This window comes from Galeopterus variegatus, unplaced genomic scaffold (assembly GCF_000696425.1).
Source record: "Galeopterus variegatus unplaced genomic scaffold, G_variegatus-3.0.2 Scaffold141, whole genome shotgun sequence".
NCBI lineage: Eukaryota > Metazoa > Chordata > Mammalia > Dermoptera > Cynocephalidae > Galeopterus > Galeopterus variegatus.
In genome coordinates, this window is record NW_007726252.1 from 590,160 (window position 1) to 612,201 (window position 22,042).

General features: G+C 34.2%; 1 protein-coding gene across 2 annotated transcripts in view; it reads right to left on the reverse strand.

Moving 5' to 3' along the window:
- Positions 1 to 22,042, reverse strand: part of ATG5 (autophagy related 5) — a 128,798-nt gene that overhangs the window by 82,301 nt on the left and 24,455 nt on the right. For both annotated transcript variants that reach the window (XM_008590495.1, XM_008590490.1), the window contains one exon: positions 15,750 to 15,828. In XM_008590495.1, coding sequence (XP_008588717.1) covers positions 15,750 to 15,828 — 79 coding nt within the window. The remainder of the gene's footprint in view (positions 1 to 15,749; positions 15,829 to 22,042) is intronic.

The following is a 22,042-nucleotide window of genomic DNA, read 5'->3' on the forward strand; positions in this document are numbered from 1 at the left end:
GGAGGCGTGGCGGCGCTCCCGCCGAGGGTTTGGATCCCACATATAGACCGGTTCCCGCTCACTGGCTGAGCGAGGCGCGGGAGCAGCGCCGAGGGTTGCGATCCCGTTGCCGGTCCCAGTCTGGTACGGGGGCGACACTGAGGGTTGCGATCCATTGCCGGACACGGAAAAAGACAAAAAAAGGAAAAAACAAAACAAAACAAAAAAAAACTTATAGGTGAATGTTCACAACACCATTTTTGGAACAGCCAAAAACAGTAAACAAGCTAAATACCAACAGGTAAACAAATACATGAATTGTGGTATAAACTTATTAAAGGGTATATTTTGAATATGTATAGTTTACTATAAATCAATTAGATCTCAATAAGGCTGTTAAAAAGTAACTTTTAAAGTCAGATAGCTAAATTTACATTCTATAACTTCACTGAATCTTTTAGGCACCTGAGGCAATGGTCATTACACAGATAAGGAGTTATGTAAATGAGATGACTAATATACTTTTTATTGAAAAAAAGATAACAATAATAGCTAACATTTATTGAACGCATAGTATGTGACACTGTACAAAGACTTTTTTTTTTTTTGTCTTTTGTCTTTTTCCGTGTCCGGCAACGGATCACAACCCTCAGTGTTGCCCCCGCACCGGACCGGGGACCGGCAACCCTCGGTGCTGCTCCCGCGCCTCGCTCAGCCAGTGAGCAGGAACCGGTCTGTATGTGGGATCCGAACCCTCGGGCGGGAGCGCCGCCGCGCTTCCCAAGTGGCGCACTATCCAGTGCGCCACCGGGCCGGCCCTACAAAGACTTTTTATATGGATTATCTAATTTAAACCTCACAACAACCTTTGAGATAAACTAAACATTATTATTATTGCTATTTTATAGATAAAAAAAATTAAAATTCAGGGAGTGGCTAGAGCCCAGAGAGTCATACAGCTTGCAAGTAGTGGAGCTAGGGTTTAAGGCTAATCTGACTCAAGTCCTAGCTCTTAACAACTATACAACATCACTTCTTCCATACGACCTAAATATTTAAGATAATGATTATATAAGACATTATTTTACAAAGTTATTGTTCTATAGGCCCTTTAATAAAAAGTTTTTTAAAAATGGCAAAAAGCAGCATTTAGTTATAGCCTATTCAGATTACTACATTCATAAACAACATTCAATTATCTATGTCATAGAGCTTCGATACAGAGAATGAAAAGAAAAAGAAAAACACCTCCTGAATGAGTAGAAAACTTACTGTAGGTGCCCTCCTGCTAAAAGAGAAGGTACCAGACCATCTATGGGTATTCCCTAAAGTAGATTTTTTAGAATGCAAATAATCAGGAAATAACCATAGGTGATAAACTTAATCTGCCTGCCCTGCTCGTGCCTCCTCCTGTTCTCAAAGAGTGTGATCCCACAGTTTCTGCTGTGTAAACTTTTAGCCACTGGCTACAGTGGCTCATAGTAGTAGTAAACGCCTAATCCAAGCTGAGCCAATCAAATTCTCTCTAGGTACAGAGGGATTTCAGATTTGTGGTGCTCTTGAACTAAAGGTCCATAAAAACTGAGGTGGATGTTTTCAGGCATAGACACACAAAGGCATAGAATGTGAGAACATATAAAATTTCATAAAATATGAAAAATAGGTAAAAGGTGAATACAAGAGATAGGCAAGATTGAAAGATGGGATGGGATATAGACTGCAGAGAGGGAGAGGGTCACTGCCTTAACTTTCCAATCAGCTATATTTGCTTTGCTTATGCTAGATTGAGGAGACTTGTCCTGCCTTCCTGATCAGGACAAAGAATTACATGTACATCAATTCTATTGTATTCAAATGGATTAGCATTATAATGGTTATTTCTATTTAAATTCAACTATTTTCCATTTCAGGTCTATAAATCAAACTGAACCATGTAAGATCATCAAATTAAAATGTGGGACACATTAAAAATGGGACACAATTTTTAATAATTCTAGAAAATTTTAACTTTGGTATACTTAATACAAATTTAAAATGGCTTTTCAATTTCAAAACATCATGTTGTTCACAGTAAATATATACAACTTTTATTTGTTGACTAAAAAGTAAAGTCTAAAATGGCTTTTCAGATATTGTGCAATTCTCTGCTACTGACTTATAGTTTGGTTATCAATGAATGGCTGAAAATATGAACATTCATATTCCAAAGAAAATATTATTTTCGAGTAGTGTGAGTTTTTCCCTTACTTAACTGAAATACTATTTGAATTTCTTTATAGCAAAACAGGGGCCTATCAAGAGAGTGCAGATATTTGTATGTGCCTATCCTTCAACAGAAAATGTTCTACTTCTATCTAGGAAGGAGGTGAACTCTTTAATGATATGAACTCAGGGGAAACATGAGAGAGCAATAACAGAAAAAGGAGAGATCTGCTCACGCAGCCAAAGCAGCTGAATTAATTGTGGCAATGAAGAAAGTGACAGATGTCTCAGCCAAAGCCCTCTCAGCTCCTCCTCACGAAATGCTCCTCTTTCCATGATTAGCTTGACGTGGGAGCAGTACATCTTTTTTTTTAAGCTTCATTAAAAAAAATCTTTTTTTTTAAGTGTCACAAGAAAATTACAGACCCTTGATTCATTACATTTCCAATCTCTTTTAACACACATTAGCAGTTGTGTATAAGTGCATATCTTTTTGGGCTGAACAAACTTTTGCAAATAAAGGTGGTGATTTTGACAACATGTTTACTTGCTTTCATTAATCTTCCAAGTCAGATGCCTAAAAAACAAAATCTAATTTCACTTTTCACAAGTAATTTGAAAGGTTCCATTTACTTAAATATTATTACCTATGTTCTTTAATTAAAATATTAATCCAGACTGTCTGGAATGTGTCCAGACACATTAGAGATAACTGAACAACACTAAACTAAAACTATTTATAAGCTAAGTGGAAAATAAAGAAAAAAAAAAGGGGAAAAAAAACCCCAAACCCTTTCAATCTACTAGTATTATTATAAGTTCAGGGTACTCTATTAAGATCATGGAGCAAAGCACAAAGCATATTTTCCATATGATCCATAAAGAATCTAACATCTGATTAAACACACAGGAGTTGCCAATATGAGGGGTCCTCAAAAAGTGCATGGAAGGATTCATATTACCTTTCGATTCTATTTTTCCACAGGCTTTTCGAAGTACCCTTGTCCGTAGCAATGTTAGTTTATTACCAAGTCACACCTAATAGTAGAGTCAGAATTCTGACAGGGAAAATATGAGCCCATAATTAAAAAGCCTACTTCTGTAAAATCTTAAAATGCTCTTTCCATGGTTACTTTGGTGTGTGTACATATGAGGGTGAGAAGGGAGGGGATTTTCCAAATATTTCTTCCATGGTATCATTTTCAGGATGAGAGAAGATTATGCTATGAAAAAGCTAATTGAAGTTAGCTAAATCAATGCTAAATTCAATGCACCAAAATTTGTTAACCTTTGTCTACTGTTAAATTTTCTAATTCAAACATCAATCATCTCTTTCCATCTTGTCGAAATCTAATGGGTATCTCTTACCCTGTTTCCTAGATCACAACTGTTGAATCTTTGGAACCCAGCACAATTAATTATTCCCCTCCTTTCCTATAACAGCATTTTTATCCATTTTCTCTCTAATCACTGTTTCCCATTAAGTGTTGTTCCATCTTAAAACAAAACAACTACCCCAAAACAAAAAAACTTCTCTCAACCTCAACTTTTCTTTGGCCATAGCCCTCTGTCCTATCATCCCATGATGGCCAATGTTTAAGCTCACCAAGGCCCTTTAGCTCTTATCAATCCACTGCAATCTGTCTGCTGCCCTCACCACTCTACTGTAACTGCTCTCTTCCAGGTCCACAATTACACTTTTCAATTCTCAACTGTTTTAGCCCTCACCAAACATCTAATACCTTTGATTATCCTCCATGAAGCAGTCATCCACAAGTTTCTGTGTTATCACATGTCTCTTTTTTTTTATCACATATCTCTTCTGAGCCTCTCCCTCAGCCTTTCCTTAAGTATTAGTATTTTTCAAGTTTCTATTCTACAACCTTGTTGTTTTTTCATTCCAAATAATCACTCACCTTGAATAAGATCACCTACTGCAACCCCATGTATGGACTAAAGAATCTCAATTTTTGTCTCCTGCCAAGATCCTTCTCATGATCTTCAGACCCATACTAATCTACTAATTAACTTAGTAGAATGTCCACAGGCATGTGAAACTCAACAGATCCAAAAATAATGATTTTCCCCCTTGACTCCTCCACCTCCCCATCTACCACATCCAATCTAGTTCTGTTGAGTCTATATCCTAGATAGATCTGGAATTCATTTACTTTTCAACATTCCCAGTGCCACTTTCCTAGTACAAACTAACATCTACTGATGGTTTCTGAAAAACCTCATAACTGGGTCCTATCCTGCAGTCTTACTTCTAATTCATTTTTTACATTTGGAGCAAGTAACATTTTAAAATACAAGCCTAATCTTCTAATCCCACTGTTTAGTTCTACTTTTAGCATAAAATCAAACTGCTTCTAAAGCCTTCAAGATTCTGAATGACTTAGGTCTCAGCTAACTTATCTATCATAACCTCTCACTACCATTTCTCATACTCTATCCCCTCCACCAACTACCCCTCCACCCACAAACATTCCCTGGCCTAACTATCTTGAATATCTCTCAACATTCTTTCAGTTCTTTCAGCCATTTTTTCTCATTTTCTGTGTCTTTACACAAACTATTTACCCTCCTAGAACACTCTTTCTCTTTGCCTATCATGCAACCACTTATAGACCTGGCCAAAAAATCCCCCTCAATCTTCAGGTTCAGGTTCTACATCACTTCCTCCAGAAAACTTTCCCTTACTCTACCAAGTGTGGGTTAAGTTCACAAAGTCCCTATACTTGACTCAGTAATAACATTTATTTGCCAGTGTGATAATGCCTATTGGCATATCCTTATATCATAGTACTATGAAAGCTCCACAAGACAGAGGTCATGACTCCCAATAACTTTTTCTTTATGTCACATTTATTGAGATGAAATACAGAAATGTTAAGAGTAGTTAGATGAATTTTGACACTGAGTAACTGTTAGGCCCAACAAGGCATGGAACATTACCATCACACCCCAAAAGTTCCTTTATTCTCTTTGCAGTCAGTCCCCTCATTCCTACCCCAAGCAATCAGTGTTATGATTTGTAACACCAGAAATTAGTTTTGCTTGTAATAAAATCACATATAAATAGAATCATATAATACGTAGTATGATCTAGCATCTTTCATTTAGCATAATGCTTTTGAGATTCATTCATGTTATTACATTATATCAATAATTAGTTCCTCTTTGTTGCTGAGTATACTCATTGAATGAGTATACTATAATCCATTTATAAAAACTGTTAACAAACATTACGTTGTTTCCAGATTTGGGCTATTAAAGTTGCTATGGACATTAATGTACAAGTCTTTTTGTAGACATATGCTTTCATCTTTCTCGGGTATACAGCTGGAAACAGAAATGCTGGGTCATAGAGTAAGCACACATTTAACAAAACTGTCAAACTGTTTTTCAAAGTGACAGTACAATTTAAAACTTCCACCAGCAATGTGTGAGAGTTTTGGTCAGTCCATGTCCTCAAACTTGGTGCTGTTAGTCTTCTTCATTTTAGTCATTCTAGTGAATGTAAAGTAATCTCATTGTGGTTTTAATTTACATTTCCCTGATGACTAACGATATTGGGCACCTTTTCAAGTGCTTACTGGTAATTCATATATGTTCTTCTGTGAACAGTCTATTCAAGTCTTTGTTCCAAAGCGACTTATATGTTAGGGAACAAGCTGAGAATAGCGTGAATGGTGTGTTTACTTATGTAAATATTGTACACAAGAAATGTCAGCTAAACACAGAAAACTGCACCCGGCTAAATCAATAAGCACAGACATACATACAACGCACATGCTTCAGAAATGGACCAGCTACTTTAATTCATATGTTATGAGCTACACTCACCCACATTAGGTGTTACAATTTTCTGTCTGACTTCAGATAAACACTCCTTTCACCACTTTACAACTGACAAGCTGCAACTAACTCTTCCAATGCTCATTTCTTCAAGGAAACTTCTAGCTTTCTGCAACATGAAATGCCATATTTACTGTACTAGTGTATTTCTTAACCATTTAACATGTGTAAAACTGTGCTATGGTTTTCATTAGGATCCTGTCTTTTTGTCACTGCAAGTTTTTGGATGTTGTGCCCCTAACCCTTTTCCTCATAAGTCTGTGGTTTTTATTGCACAATTTTTAATAGTACAGTGATTTTTAAGAACACATATGTTGCATTATAGCAGAACTACTTAAAAAAGTGGTGGGAGCAGTCATCCTTGCCTTTTTCCTGATCCTAGGCTAAAACATTTAATAAACCATCATTTAGAATGATTTTAGCTATAGTCTTTTCATATATACCCTTCATCAAATTAAGAAAATTCTCTTCTATTCCTAAGCTTACTAAGAGTTTTGATGACAAATGGGTATTGAATTCTATCAATGTTTTTTTCTGCATCTATTGATCATATCATATGATTTTTATACTTTATTTTGTCGATGCAGTGAGTTACACTGATTGACATTTTAATGTTGAGCCAATCTTGTATTCCTGGAATAAACTCAATTCAGTCATGGTGTGTACTGTCTTTTTAATATATTGCTGGACTCAATTTGCTAGTATTTTGTTGAAGGCTTTTACATCTGTGTTCATGAGGGATATTGGTCTGCAATTTCTTTTTAATGTCTTTAAACAGATTTTAGTATAAGAGTTATTCTGGCCTCTAAAACAAGTTGGGAAGTGTTCCCTCTCTTTCTCTTTCCTGGAAAAAGTTTGTAAAGATTAACACTATTCATTTCTTAAATATTTATAGTTCACCAATGAAATTATCTGTGCAAGGAGTTTTACTTTTTGAGGTTTTTAAAATTATAAATCCAATTTCTTTACAGACTAATGGGTCAGAAGAAATACTTTTGAGAAATAATGGTTAGACTCACTTCTCGGTTTCAAAGCTACAGTAAAGTTAAGACTTGAGTACCTACAGAATAGGAGAAAATATCTGAAAATCATATAGCTAATAAGGGTTTAGTATTCAGAATACAGAAAGAACTCTTAAAACTCAATTATAAGAAGACAAATAACCCAATTAAAAAATGGTCAAAGGATTTGAATAGATATTTCTCCAAAGAAGATATATAAATGGCCAGTAAGCACATGAAAAGATGCTCAGCATAATTGGTGTCATTAGGAGAATGCAAAACAAAAATCCTTCATACTCACAAGATTGATTTTAATAAAAAAATATGGACAATAACACATGTTGGAGAAATTACAGACTAATTAGAACCCTCATACATTACTGATGGGAATGTAAAATAATGTAGCCTCTTTGGAAAACAGTCTGGCATATCCTCAGATGATTAAACATCAACTTATTGGGTGACCTAGCATCACCACTCTTAGTAATATACCCAAGAGAACTGAAAATAAGTCCACATAAAAATGTGGACATGAATGTTCATAGCCACATTATTCATAATAGGCAAAAAGTGGAAACATTCCAGATACTCATCAATTTATGAATGGATAAACAAAGCATATAACCACACAACGGAATATAATTTGAATATGAAAAGGAATGAATTACTGATACGTGCTGAAGCCCTGAAAACATCATGTTAAGTGAAAGAATGAAGACACAAGACATCGCATATTGTATAATCCATTTATGAGGAATGTTTAGAATAGGCAAATCCATCAAGACAGTAAGTAGATTAGTGGTTTTCAGGGGATGAAGGGAGGGCAGCACAGGAAGTGACTGCTAATGGTTACGGGGTTTCTTTCTGGAATGATGAAAATGTTACGGAATGAGATAGTGCTGATGGTTGCACAACCTTATGAACATAATAAAAACAACTGAAATTGTACTCTTTAAAAGGGTGAATTTTTAAAAATGAATTATTTCTAAATTAAAAAATAAATAAATAATGGTTAAAAAATTTGCAAGATAATTCTCCAATAATGTGTCCAAGAAACTCAACAAACCCCCAAGCAAAATAAATATATAGAGACCCACACTCAGGCACATTATAATCAAACTGCTGAAAACTAACTATAAGTAGAAAATTTTGGAAGCAGCCAGAGAAAAATCACATGACATGAAGGTGATATGAATGACAGCTGGTTTCTCATCAAAAACAGTGTAGTCAAAAGACAATGGAATGACATCTTAAAGCACTATAAAAAGCAGGAATGAAGAGCATTGGAAATGGTAAATAAATGGTAAGTATAAAAGATCAGCTCTTATAATTTCCTTAAAAGAGAAAAACTGTTTAAAGCTCAAATAATATAATTATAAGGAGAGATTCATAAATACAAGTAAATACAACTATATGCAAGTAAAATTATATGACTACCATTATCCAAAGGGTGGGGACACTGTTTTCAATTAGCCTTGGGTCAAAGAAGATTTCACAAGGAAAATTCAATAATATTTCAAACTAAATGATTTCTATGGATCTGTCTTCAAGTTCAAGAACCTTTCTTCTGAAATATCCAATTTGCTGTTAAACTCACACAGTGAATTTCTCATTTCAGATATTGTTCTACTCAGTTCTACAATTGTGTGACACCTTTTCTTTAAAGTCACTGAATTTATAGCAGTTGCTTTTAATTCATTTTTTGCTAATATCAAGATGTGGGTTATCTTAGGATCAGTTTCTACTGACAGCAATTTTTTTTTACTTGATATAGACCACATTTTCCTGCTTATGTCCAAGTCTACTAATTGTTTATTGTATGGTAGACACAGTAAATATGCTGTAAGAATTCTAGATTATACTATCTTCCTTTAAGGTGTTGAGTTTTATTCTGGCTGACAGTTAGCTTACTGGCAACTCTCCTTAATCCTAAAATGGCTTAGTTTCAGGCTTCATTAGGGCAGGTCCAAAGCAACTCTTACTCTACAATAGGGGTTGACAAACTTTCTATAAAGCATTAGACAGTAAATATTTTAGACTGTGCAGGCCATACAGTCTCTACTGCAAGTACTCAACTCTGCTGCTGTAGCCCAAAAGCAGCCATAGATAATATGTACATGAACTTCCATGGTGGCTGCACTTCAGTGCAACTTCACTTACGGTCACCAGAATTTGTATTTCACATAATTTTCTCATGTTACAAAATACAACCGTTCCTCAGTATCCATAGAAAGTTGATTCCACAGCCCCCTGAGGATATCAAAATCCATGTACACTCAAGTACCTTTTGTAAAATGGCATGTTTGCATATAACCTACTCATATCTTCCTGTATACTTTAAATAATCTCTATATATTTATAACACCTCATACAATTAAATGATATGTAAATAGTTGTTATACTGTATTTTCTTATTTGTATTATTTTTTAATTGCTCTATTGTTATTTTTTATTGTTTTTTTTCCCTGAATATTTTCAAACCACTGTTGGTTGAATCTACAGATGCAGAACCTGCAGACACATAGGTCCAATTGTACTATTCCTTTTCTGATTTTTTTCAACCACTTAAAAATGTAAAAACTGCCCTACATTAGAGGCCATACAAAATCAGTCAATGTGCAGATTTGGCACACCAGCCATGATTTGCTAACCCCTGCTCTGAAATATGATTCTTACTACAAAATCACAGCCTTTCTGGAATCTTAAGATAAATGTCCAGTGTGTTAACTAAATGTCTCTCCACTCTGGAATGGGCTAGAATCCAACATTTTCTAGCATCATAAGACTTCCAGTATCTTGTCCCACTCTTAACCCTATAACATCTACTCTCTACTAGGCCTTGTGGAGCATCACCTATGCATGTGCAGCCCAGACCTTAGTCAAGTACCCTCGTAAAATCCACGCACATACTTTGACTCTTTCCTCTCTGATACCCTGCCTGGCAAGTAATAGCTACTTCAGCAGCCCAGAACTCCAATCTCTGTATCCGCAGTTCTGGAGAACTACCTTGCTCAGCTTGAGTTCTACTCCCCTTGCCATAGTCAGGAAATTGTACCAAGGCACAAAGATAGGCTAACCATGGGCTAACCTTGTTTATTCCATTTCCCTCGAATGTTCAGTGCCTAAAAACGGCTTTACTTCATATATTTTGTCTTGTTATAGCTATTTACGGATGAAGGAAAAATCCAGTACCAGTTACCCTGACGTAACTAAAGGCAGAATTTAACTTCAATAAATACTTGATGAATAAATTAATGACTAAGACCTTTCTTCATAAAGTTCTATGTTTGTATGACCCTCCATGATCTCTACCTACTGGTGTTCATCTTTCTATAATCCCTCCCCTGTGGAGTGTAGGCAGAACCTGTAATTTGCTTCTAACCAAAAGAACATGACAAAGGTGATGGGTTGTTACTCCGATAATTAAGTCATGTTATATAAGAGTCTGTCTTGCTACCACACTACCTCTAGACTTTCACCATGTTGGGAAAGTCTACATAACAAGAAACTTCAAGTAGTCTTCAGGTGCTGAATGCAGCTGACAGCCGACAGCTAACAAGAAGACAGAGCCCTAAATCCTACAACCACAAGGAAATAAATTCTGCCAATAATCTGAGTGAGCTGAGAAGTGGATTATCCTCAGTCAAGCTTCCAGACAAGAATGCAGCCCAGTCAACACCTTGATTTTAACCTGATGAGACCCTAAACAGAAGAGCCAGGTAAGCCATACCCACTCCTGACCCACAGAAACTGTAAGAAAATAAATTTATGTTGTTTTAAACTGGTACATTTGTAGTAATCTGTCACATAGCAATCGATACCTCATACTACATACTATTGATAGATACTATAAAACAGCCACCAATATTTATAGCTGGGAAGTGCAGGCTGTAGTAGAAACAAGGGAGAGAACATGAAGTACACTCAAGAACAAGGGAAGCTACCTCAGACCTATGTCATCAACACACAATGGAAGAAGAAGGGATATGGTAAATTCCTTCAAAGGGACACAGTGGCTCCTGGCCTAGCAAGCAGAAAAGTGGCTTGATCAGTCATACAAGCATAACCAAAGAACAGTCAGGACCAGTGACAGTGTCTTTTCAAGCACAGTAGGAAAGACAAGGTGTCTTAATCAAAAAACCTAACTTGTCCCTGGCATTCAACAGAGTTTGGCACATAAGCACTCATCTTAATACTGACCCTATTTTGCTTAACAGATGTGAGCTCTTACCCCTAATAACTGCTGTCAAAATTCAAAATCATAATGCACCGAGTTAGCATCATGTTACCAGGAAAGAAAGAGAAACACCAAAATATTAGTTGATTTGTTTACTCTTATTAAACAAACCTTATTTAGGATGTACAACAGAACTGAGCATTTTATTTTTTATTTATTTTTTGGTGGCTGGCTGGTACAGGTAGAACTGGACATTTTAAAGAGCCCATGGTCTTCTACCGATATCACTTAAATTTTTAATCATACTCCCTTTTTAAAAATTTCACACCCAGTAAGTAACCTTCTGATTACAATGCAGCTCTGTAAGCAAAATGTCTATAAGATTAATGAGAGGGAAAAAAAAAAGAGGAAAAAGAAACACAGAGAAACAGAAATAAAGTAAAGGTGGCAAATCCAGGTGAAAGGTATATGGATATTCACTGGACCACTCTCAATTCTTTTATTACAGGTTTTAATCTTTTCAATATAAAAAACTGGGGAGACAGACATGACACAATTTTCTCAGTAGGCTAACCAAGTTTAAGATTCAGAAACGCCCTTAAAACTAATTAGAAAAGCCTGAAGAGGATACCATTTTCACTCCTGTTTTGGAAAAAGAAAAAGAAAGCAAAGTAAATATCCAAACCTACATATTATAAAGCAGTCAACACTTTACAATTATATAATATTTCCCTGCCAGAATCCAAAAAATTCTCATAAAAACATTAATTTTCTGATTCACCTTTAAACCCTTTGGTTCTATAGACAATTATCAACTCTTAAATCTTCACTGTTCTCTAAACTCTCCTTATTTAACATGTGGTCAATGGACCAAAAGCACTACATCACCTGTGACTTGTTAGAAATGCAGAATCTCTAAATCCAATCCAAATCTACAAAATCAGAATTCACACTTTAATAAAACACACAGGCAACCTGATAGCCCCAATGTTCAAAAGCACTATTGTAAACATTAACAGTACATTTACTATAAACATTATAAACCTATTCAAATCAAAAGCATCAAAGTCAGTTAAATATTAGAGAAAATATGCTGTTTGAAAACTTAACAGGTATTTTTTTCAAGAATTCAGTCTCAACCACAAAGTGATCTGTGTGTGGCAGAGGCAAGAGGGTTTCTTGGAGGCTTTAATGCTGCACAAAATTTAATCAAAATCAATACCTTTGAAAACAACAGTAAAACAAATTCTAAGAAACCTGGCTAAAACACAACATCATTTGTCATAATTAATTAAACATTATAAAAGATAAAATAAATGCTGACACAACAACTGACATAAAATTGTTACTCAATAAATTTAATCTGTTGAATAAATAAACTATTTTTCAAGAAACTTAAACAAAACTGCTTCCTCACTGAAAGCATTGCTTTTCTGCCTGCAAATTAATGCTTACCCAGTTTCATGATAAATCAATCAAAAGCCATAAGGTAGTACAATAGATGCAGGCCTACACCAATCAGTACAAGCTATCAATGAAACTCATGGAGACCACCTTTGAGGTAAGCTAGGTCCCGATAGAACCCTGAATAAAGGGAATTTTATATACAGGAAAAAATCTAGGCAATAATTTTCATCCAACACAGGCCAGGATTAGAAAGAATAAGAGCAACTGAAAGAAACACATTTGTAGCTTGAACAAACTTTAAATGTCCTTTATAATATCCTTATTTGCTATAAGATTCTTCTTTCTATCTGACTTTTCTAATAAACTTTCCTACTGGGAAGAAAATGTATGACTTACTAAGGATTCTAAAGAGCTTCTTTCTATGTGGATTACGTGGCTGATATTTACCATATTAGAAGTTAGAGCTGAGACATTTAAAAAATATGAAATTAATTTTAAAATACCAAGAATAAATCCATTATATGTTAATATAAAAATCTTATTTTCATGAAAACTATATTTTCCAGAACAACAACAACAAAATAGGAAGAAGACTGGCATTACTTTACATTTTTGTAAATATCTTTAATGTCTTAATAGAAGACAGATGGATTATCTTATTTGCTTCTACGTTCAATATTCTGCAATATATTGTTTTAGCTGAAGTATATAAAGAAAATTCAGGCTCATAAAAATATGTAGTTGTAAAAAGGAAGAGTATTTTTAACAGCCTTTTCAGATTTATGAATATTCTTCTTCAACATACCAGATTTAACAAGTACTGTCTAGTTTATTGTAGTACTAATGTGGAAGCTGAATCCACACCAATGGACATTTTATGCTCAGTTACATTAAAATCCCTTATTCTAATCTTGAATTTTGAGTGTATCTTTTACATGTGCATGATTTTGTAACATCATGCATTGATCATCTGGACACTGTTTGTTCACTTAGTTATGCAGATCTCCAAATGTTGACACATTTCATTATATAAATTTTTAAAAAATCTGATGTTAAAATGACCACCAATCTCATCAGAAAATTTTTTAATAATAAAGCTATCAAACTAACAGTGGCAGATATATGTTTTCCAAAATTCTAATTTTCACTTAGAAGTTCAAATTTATCATGGGGGTTGTTTTCCGTGCAGTGAGAGGTTCACTTCATTTCATTTTCTTTTTTTTTTTTTTTGTCTTTTTCCGTGTCCGGCAACGGATAGCAACCCTCAGTGTCGCCCCCATACCGGACCGGGACCGGCAACGGGATCGCAACCCTCGGTGTTGCTCCCGCGCCTCGCTCAGCCAGTGAGTGGGAACCGGTCTGTATGTGGGATCCGAACCCTCGGGCGGGAGCGCCGCCACGCTTCCCAAGCGGCGCACTATCCAGTGCGCCACCGGGCCGGCCCACTTCATTTCATTTTCAAGAAAATGTCTGATAAATACCCAAGTCTGAACAACCAGTTTGTCTGTCAGTCATTTCTGCAAGTAAAATAATGGTATTCCATGAAAAGAAATGGCTTGTTCAGCTGGCCAAGTAACTTCCTCAAAACAACCACTTCTGACATACAACAGGAAGTGCTTTATGTGTACTATCCATTTCATCACACAGGATATTAAAAAGACATGTATTTAAGAAACAAGATTAACAATAATTAATAATTTGTACTGTTTCATCCAGAAGAGTCTTAAGTGAACCACTGCACTATACCAATCAAAACAACCCTTAACTGTTCCTATCATTATTATAACCCATTGACTCATTCAACCAATAATTACAGAGAGTTTATTATGTAGTGCCAGCTAGGTACCATAAAGTATCTGAGTGTCTGAATGTCTTTATGTCATTCAAGCTCCTAGAACAGTGCCTGGCTGGTACACAGCAGGCTCTCAATATTTGTTGAATGAATGGATGAATGAATGAATGAATAGCTATGATATATTTTAAATTAGATTTCAAAGTCTTTTAGAGTATATTTCTTACACACACAAAAATAAACAATCTAATTATTTGAATTATTTTATCATTTTCTAACATTAACAAGAAAGACTTGTTCAGCAATATGAAACTTCTACCCTTAATATGTTTAAGTAGTTTCATCTTCACACCATTCTGAAATTAAATTGCTGTATATACAGGCAGTCCTTGCTTTTTGCATGTACTATGGTAACTGAAACTCATGCATATCAGAACCATGTGCTTAATCTGTATGGTTCCATGGTAACTTAAGATCTATAATAACATAATGACATACACTAGTGCAAATGTACAGGGAAACAAGCTCTAATGACCCACAAACTCAAATTTCAGTAAAATGTGAAGGAAATACATTGTAGAAGAATGGATGAGCAAACTTTGGGCAGTGACTCTAAATGGGTACCCCTTATAGAAAAGCAAATCAGACACCTAAATTATTTTTTCAGACTCTACATGTCTCCTTCCCACTATCCATTGCCATTTGAGAATCAGCTAGTAAACAACTAACAAAAGTGTTTCCAGTCCGTCAATGTGTTTGTGAATTGGGTGTTGGTGGATAGAACAGAATTAAGGAGGTTGGAGGGAAAGAGGGACCAGCACTTTATTATACTGTATAATTAAAAAAAATTAGGTCATACTAAATTTAGACTGGTCTTAAAAACTACAGAAATGAATATTTCTCAAAACAGAGGCAGATCAAATATTTGGACTTCTGTCTCCTAACCCTTCTCTTAATTCAATCAAAATAGACTTAAAATTACTCAACAGTATTAAGCGGTCTCCCCTCACTACTCCCATGCTCACATCTATACCCAGGATTTTTGTTCTTTCTGACTTTTAAAAATTAACATAGATGTTCAAAACTATTATAAAATTTAAACATCGTGCATTCGGCTCTAATAATGAAAGGGTGTTTATAGATTAAAAGTTTAAATGGTTCTTCCAAAGGTTAGGAAGTTACTGGAAAGTATTTTACGGACAAATACTAATGGAAGCTTAGCAACTAAAGTGTCATGAGAAAAGCAACAAATGACTTCACTTAAAAAAAAAATTCTACTCTAAGTCTATTTATTAAGTTTCACAAGTGGGAAATGCTATTTAAACTATACCTTAAAATGTACTGTGATGTTCCAAGGAAGAGCTGAACTTGATGCAAGAAGATCAAATAGCAAACCAATTGGATAATGCCTAAAAATGAAAGAGTATATTTTAAGAGAGAATAAATATGTAAAGTTATAACTACAACACTAAAATAAATTTCCAGCACACGTTTTAATGCCAAATTTCACAAATCACAGGCAGGTAACACTTTATACAGTTACATGCCTTGGCTAATATGATTTACTTTCCAGGTATGAAGTGGTTTTCTTCTAATCATTTCATCCCTCATAGAGGCCTTATTACACGCAGTGGGATTGTGCTAAAGCATTCTTCATCAGCCATGTGCACTGTTATGTCACAGTACTGCAGTATTTATCATCCCAGTACTCATAATAGGCAACTGATTTTTTAAACTTTATTTAAATGTATTTTTGATTTTTAAAAACAACTTTAAATTTTAGAAAATTGTAAGAACCAAGACAAGCACCTAAAAAGCATACAAATCACCTATTCTGTAGTTCTTACTAATAACATTATTATAGCATATAAATTTCTAGTCTTTTACTTATGCACATATATCTAAATATAGATTAAGAATATCCTTTACTAACTTCACTATAACCTGCTTTTTTCACATAATAATATAACGTCAAAGTTTTCCCATGGAATTGAATATTCTTCTGAAACCTAATTCTAAAGTTTTTTTAAAGAATAACTTTTGGAGTTTCTAAATAAGAGAACATGTCCTAATACAGTCATTACTCACCATGAAGCAAATTACTTAGCATGAACAAACATAAATAATACAAACCTTGCAGATTTCAATGAATAAACCTTATTTTTTTGAAGTCATTCTTTTAAAGAATCTAAAGTAGGGTAGCTTAATTAGTGAATCAGAATTAAATAATATTCCCAACAAAGACAAAAAGAAAAAAAGGACTATTCATTGTTACATACAGTCCTGTTTTTACCTGTATAGTCTCTTAGTTAGTACTAGATTTAAGAGCTGCAAAATTTCAAAATTTATCTAATTTCCCTTAAAATGAGTAAACCCGACCAAGATTTAAATAGCTAACATTATTTGTTTGCTTACTTCTACACAATACAATTGGGAGAAAAGTCATCAGTCAACTAGAGATTGTGTATTTATTTAGAATGAATTTAGGATAAATACACTGTTAGTAAAAATAAAACAGCAGGGTAGTATTAGTCATATATGTGTTATATCTCTTAATAATAAAATGTAAATTTCTCAATAGTCAGCATCTAACATTAATCCTCATAACTAGAAAAGAATACTAAAGGAAAATTTGGAACCAGGAAAAGAACTGGCCTCAGCTAAAGACTAAAATTAAAATTAAAAAAACAAAAACATTGCATTAAAGTCATAGATTTTATCCAATTCTGATCCTTCTCTCTGAACAATTAAAACCATACAACCTAAATAATGCCTTGTATTTTTACAAAACAGACCTTTATAAATCTTCAATCTACTTTTTAGAATGTCTCTCCAGGGTATCTGCACTAGATTAAAAATGAATGTGAGTACTAATAAGGTTTGATTTACTTGGCATTCATAATAAAGATTTAAAATTTCAAAAGTGACAGAGCATATTGCTTTCCAAATTCTAAATAGCACTACAAATATAATTGTAGAGAATCTCTTTAGGCAAATCGAGTGGGTAATGTATTAGATAAGATTTACCTGAGATCACCTAAAAAGACTAGCAAACCAATGTTTCACATATTCTCTGTCACTCACAAATGAAACTGTAAGCAAATTCTAAAATTAAATCAAATGTATCTTAACGCAACCTATAGTGTCATTAAAATCAAATAATTTTTTAAGTAAATAAATATTTAGACCAGAATACTAGTTAAACATAAGACTCAAAATCATCAATTATTTTTCATTCTGGATATTAAAAAAACTGTATTGGCACAGAATGTCAAAGTAGGTAATAAATAGCTGTTGAATGAATAAATCAATAAAGATCCACAGAATACTTAACTCTCAGTACAACATAAAGATCCAATAGACCCAATCATAGGTTGAGTTTCTTTTTTGAGCAATTCTATCTTAATGATTAATTCTTCATGACTTTTATTCTTTCTTAAAAGTCTTCCAAAAAACAGAGAGAACGCACTTAAAAAAAAAATTAGAAAACTTATTCTATCTAGTAATTGCTATATGAATCCACTGGATGCTTTTATAAACCTAACATATATTACAGGATCTTAGTGATCTTACTTTTTCCTATATCTTGAAACACTTTGCTATTTCTCCATCCTAGGGATTATTTCATCATTACTCACTAATTGTTCCCAACTATACTAAAAAAGACTAAAATAAGAATTTGAGAGAATAATGGGATGCCTAGAAGGATGATACAATAATGCACCCTTCTTCTATTTTCCTACTATGTTGCCTAAAGCATATTGCATCATCTTTCAAGAAAGTGTAAAATAAGAATGTAGACCCCATCTTTGGAGTCTGTTTTTAGCTATCATTAACACAACTGAAAATTCAAAATTACTTATTGTCCACCCATATGGCAAAGAGAAGAAAATTGACAGGGGAAGATGTCTCACAATTATTAGACAAATCTGAAGATGAATGCCAAGAGAGGGGGCAGTAGTCTAAGATTTAATGATAGGGGTGAAATTGATCACTGAAGTGAAATCTCAGAAATTAGCCTTTAGAGGATGATATTCTAGATAAATTTCACAGAACTGAAGAACTAATAGATGAACAGCATATTTCTAAAGACAAAGGAATATATGGCATTATCAACTTATTCAACAGATATGACTTCATAACACAATATTTTATGACCAGAATCTGGACCCTTCCATTTTATTAAAAAGATGTGTGACAACATTCTTTCATCTTTTATATCATTTGCATACCACAATTTACTTGATAGTAGGCAACTATCAAAGGCAGATTTGTACACTGGAAAGAATCAGATGATACAGAAATGAAAAAAAAAGTACTGAATTTATCATTCTAATTGGTGTTTACCAATGTAAAAAATAAAATACTTTACAACAAAATCATGAGCTCTTGAAGTTTTACAATTTTCAAGTATTGGGCCGGCCCAGTGGTGCACTCGGTAGAGTGCGGCGCTTGGGAGTGCGGCGGCACTCCCGCCGAGGGTTCGGATCCCATATAGAGACCGGTCCGCTCGCTGGTTGAGCGCGGTGCCGGCGCGACACCGAGGGTTGTGATCCCGTTACCGGTCAAGAAAAAAGACAAAAAGGAAAAAAAAAAATACAATTTTCAAGTATTGCTGTTAAGTGCTAGAAGAGCCAGAAGTAACAATAAGCTAGAGTCTCTTAAAGGTCTATTTGAATGTGTGACAACTGACAAGTACATGCATTCAGAGGATACTGCCCATTTTGGGTACCTTTAAAACCAGGAAAATATGAAATGAAAATTTGAATTTGCTGTATTTAAGTGCTTATTAAAATAGTGTATAAAGTTGTTATACACTATTCCTTTATTCTAGCTTTTCTAAATTATTTACAAAGTAACTTAAAAATACAATTTTTTTTACTGGTTGTGAATATTCACGAGATACAAAGCTGATTGTCACCCCTCGTGCCCATGATATGAAGGCCAGATTCATACTGGCACCATACCCATTACCACAAATTGCATTTGTGCCCTGTGTCTCCCACCCAATTATCCCCAGCCTTCCTGCCCCTCCCCCTTTTCCCCTTACTCCACTTTGTAGCCCAAAGGAATGTTCTCTCCCTCTGCAAGTCCAAAGCACTACTGTGGTCTTTCCTTCCTTCTTTCTCTCTTAGCTCCCACTTATGAGTGAGCGCATGCAGTATTTATCCCTCTGTGCTTTGCTTATTTCACTCAACGTTAAGTTTCTCCGGGCTCATCCATGTTGTTGCAAATGGGAGTATTTCATTCTTTTTTATGGCAGAGTAGTATTCCATGGTGTATATATACCACGGTTTCCTTATCCAATCATTCATCCATGGACATTTAGGTTGGTTCTATGCCTTGGCTATTGTAAACAGCTGCGATGAACATGGGAGTGCAGGTATCCCTTCGACATGATGATTTCCATTCTTCTGGGTATACACCCAGAAGTGGGATTGCTGGATCTTAAAAATACATGTTTTTTAAAAAGTTCATTCATCCTTTATCATCAGATGATAAATGATGATTCTCTTTCCCAGTATAGTAAGTATTAGGATAGATATTTAAATATTACGGTTCCTAAAAGTAATATTTCAATTTAAACACATGTAAGTATTAACATAAAAACATTCTAAATAATATAATGGTTAATAATTATCCTGTAATAACCTTTAAAAATAAAATTGAACTAGAAAAGCCATTTACTGATTTCTATCGTCAGATTCTACACTTCACATGTGGTTCAATGCAGATGTTTATGTTAGAATGATTTTGATGCAAAGATATTAACTCCAAACAAATATACTATCTGAATTAATTGGTTCCCAGATTGCTTATTTCTGATAAATCTATCAATATTCAAGAAAATCTATAAAAAGAAACAAAACTGGCAAAAATTAAAGATACTGAATTTATCCTAAACTACAATCTGATTTACATCAGGATTTCAAAAGTATTAATTTGCACAGCTCCTCTAAACAGATATTCTATATACTTTTGTCAGGAGGCTCCTGACCCACAACACAGAAACCACATATGCTGTAATTATACGTAAATCATAATATAGCCATAGTCATTCGGTTATATTGCTACTCCTGCCATCTAACCTAAACAGAAAGGAAGTGGTGAGGATTTCAACCTGGAATATATCCCAGAAAAGGCCCCAACTAATTAAAGGCTCAATCTATTACCCTATGAAAAAATGACTACACCAGGTCTCTTTTCACATTTTATTCTTTTTCATTCTCTTCTTTTCATTGCTCTTGTCTTTTCCAGATTCAATTCTCAAAATGAATATACTTTAATGTTTCCTTGCTTAAGTTCTTCTTTATCCTTTCATTAATGCTAATATATATATACACATATTGGCACACGGTGTAGCAATAATGGATGTGCTCGGAAGGGAGCTCATTCTAGTCTGTAACATCTGCATTCAGATAGCAAACCGGTATTCTAAGATCAGCATTGAAAGGATCTTTCCTACACTAGAGAACTTAACTGCCCCAGTCCATTTTACTGAAACGAATGTATCCTATTCAGACATTTACTACCATAGTGACTCACTGGAAACAGGATTACATTTCACTGAATAAAAAAGGGTATAACTACAAATGCAAACCAAAGTAATTTAATGATTACAATCAATTCTGCCTTTATATGTTGTACAAACATAAACAACTGTAGAGTAGCAATGTATTTCAGAGCTTTCTAAACCTATCCCTTAATGTATGAAAAAGTACAAAGTAACCAAATGGATAAAATGCATAAAATGCTATGTAAACACACTTCAAAAATCTAGTTCACAGAATAATTTATAAAATTACAGAAATTTACAACCTTAAGAAAAAATGACTGGAAATATGAGAGACAAATCTGCACAGTATTAATGATTAAAATGTTAAGGATAGGACATTTTTAAAGAAAAACTACATAAGCTTTCATTAAAGCATTTTGCTAAAATTTTCTTTTGAAATCACATATAGTATTAAATTCTGAGTCACTCTATTACATCTTTTTTTAGGGGGTGGGGGGCGCTGACTGGCCAGTATGGGGTTCTGAACACTTATACTACCTCTGTGTTTAAGATCAACATCAACATTTCCTTTTTTAATTCAAAAAGTAGTAGTTTCAATTTCATACTTTAGCAAGCTGTCCTGAAAATAAGCCAACTTACACAAAATAAAATTTCCCGTTAGAGATACTTGTTTTATAAGTGAGAAAAAAGAGAAGCTTTTTCTAAATTTTGTGCCTAGAGGTCTAAGACCTAAACCAATATTAGGGTTTACTAACAAAGTATTCTTTAGAAGAACTAAGAACTGTTCTCTTAAAACAATTCTAATAATGTAACAAATATAAATTGTGAACACAAGTTTTGATAACGAAAAACTTCACCCCTTAAAATGTAATGTTAGAGCACCCTCTGCTGACTAATCAAATTAGTCTAGAAAGAGATTTTTATATTTTGAGTTAGTTCAGTACTTTCCATTTCCCACATAATTTTTTAAAGTTAGAGATACAAAGAACTACAAAGAATAAATCTCTAATCAGATATCTCCCTGAAAGCTCTTTACAAATCAACAACAATATATTTAATATTCGTAATATGTATACCACTGTTCTTAAATATTTTTCTATTCTAAT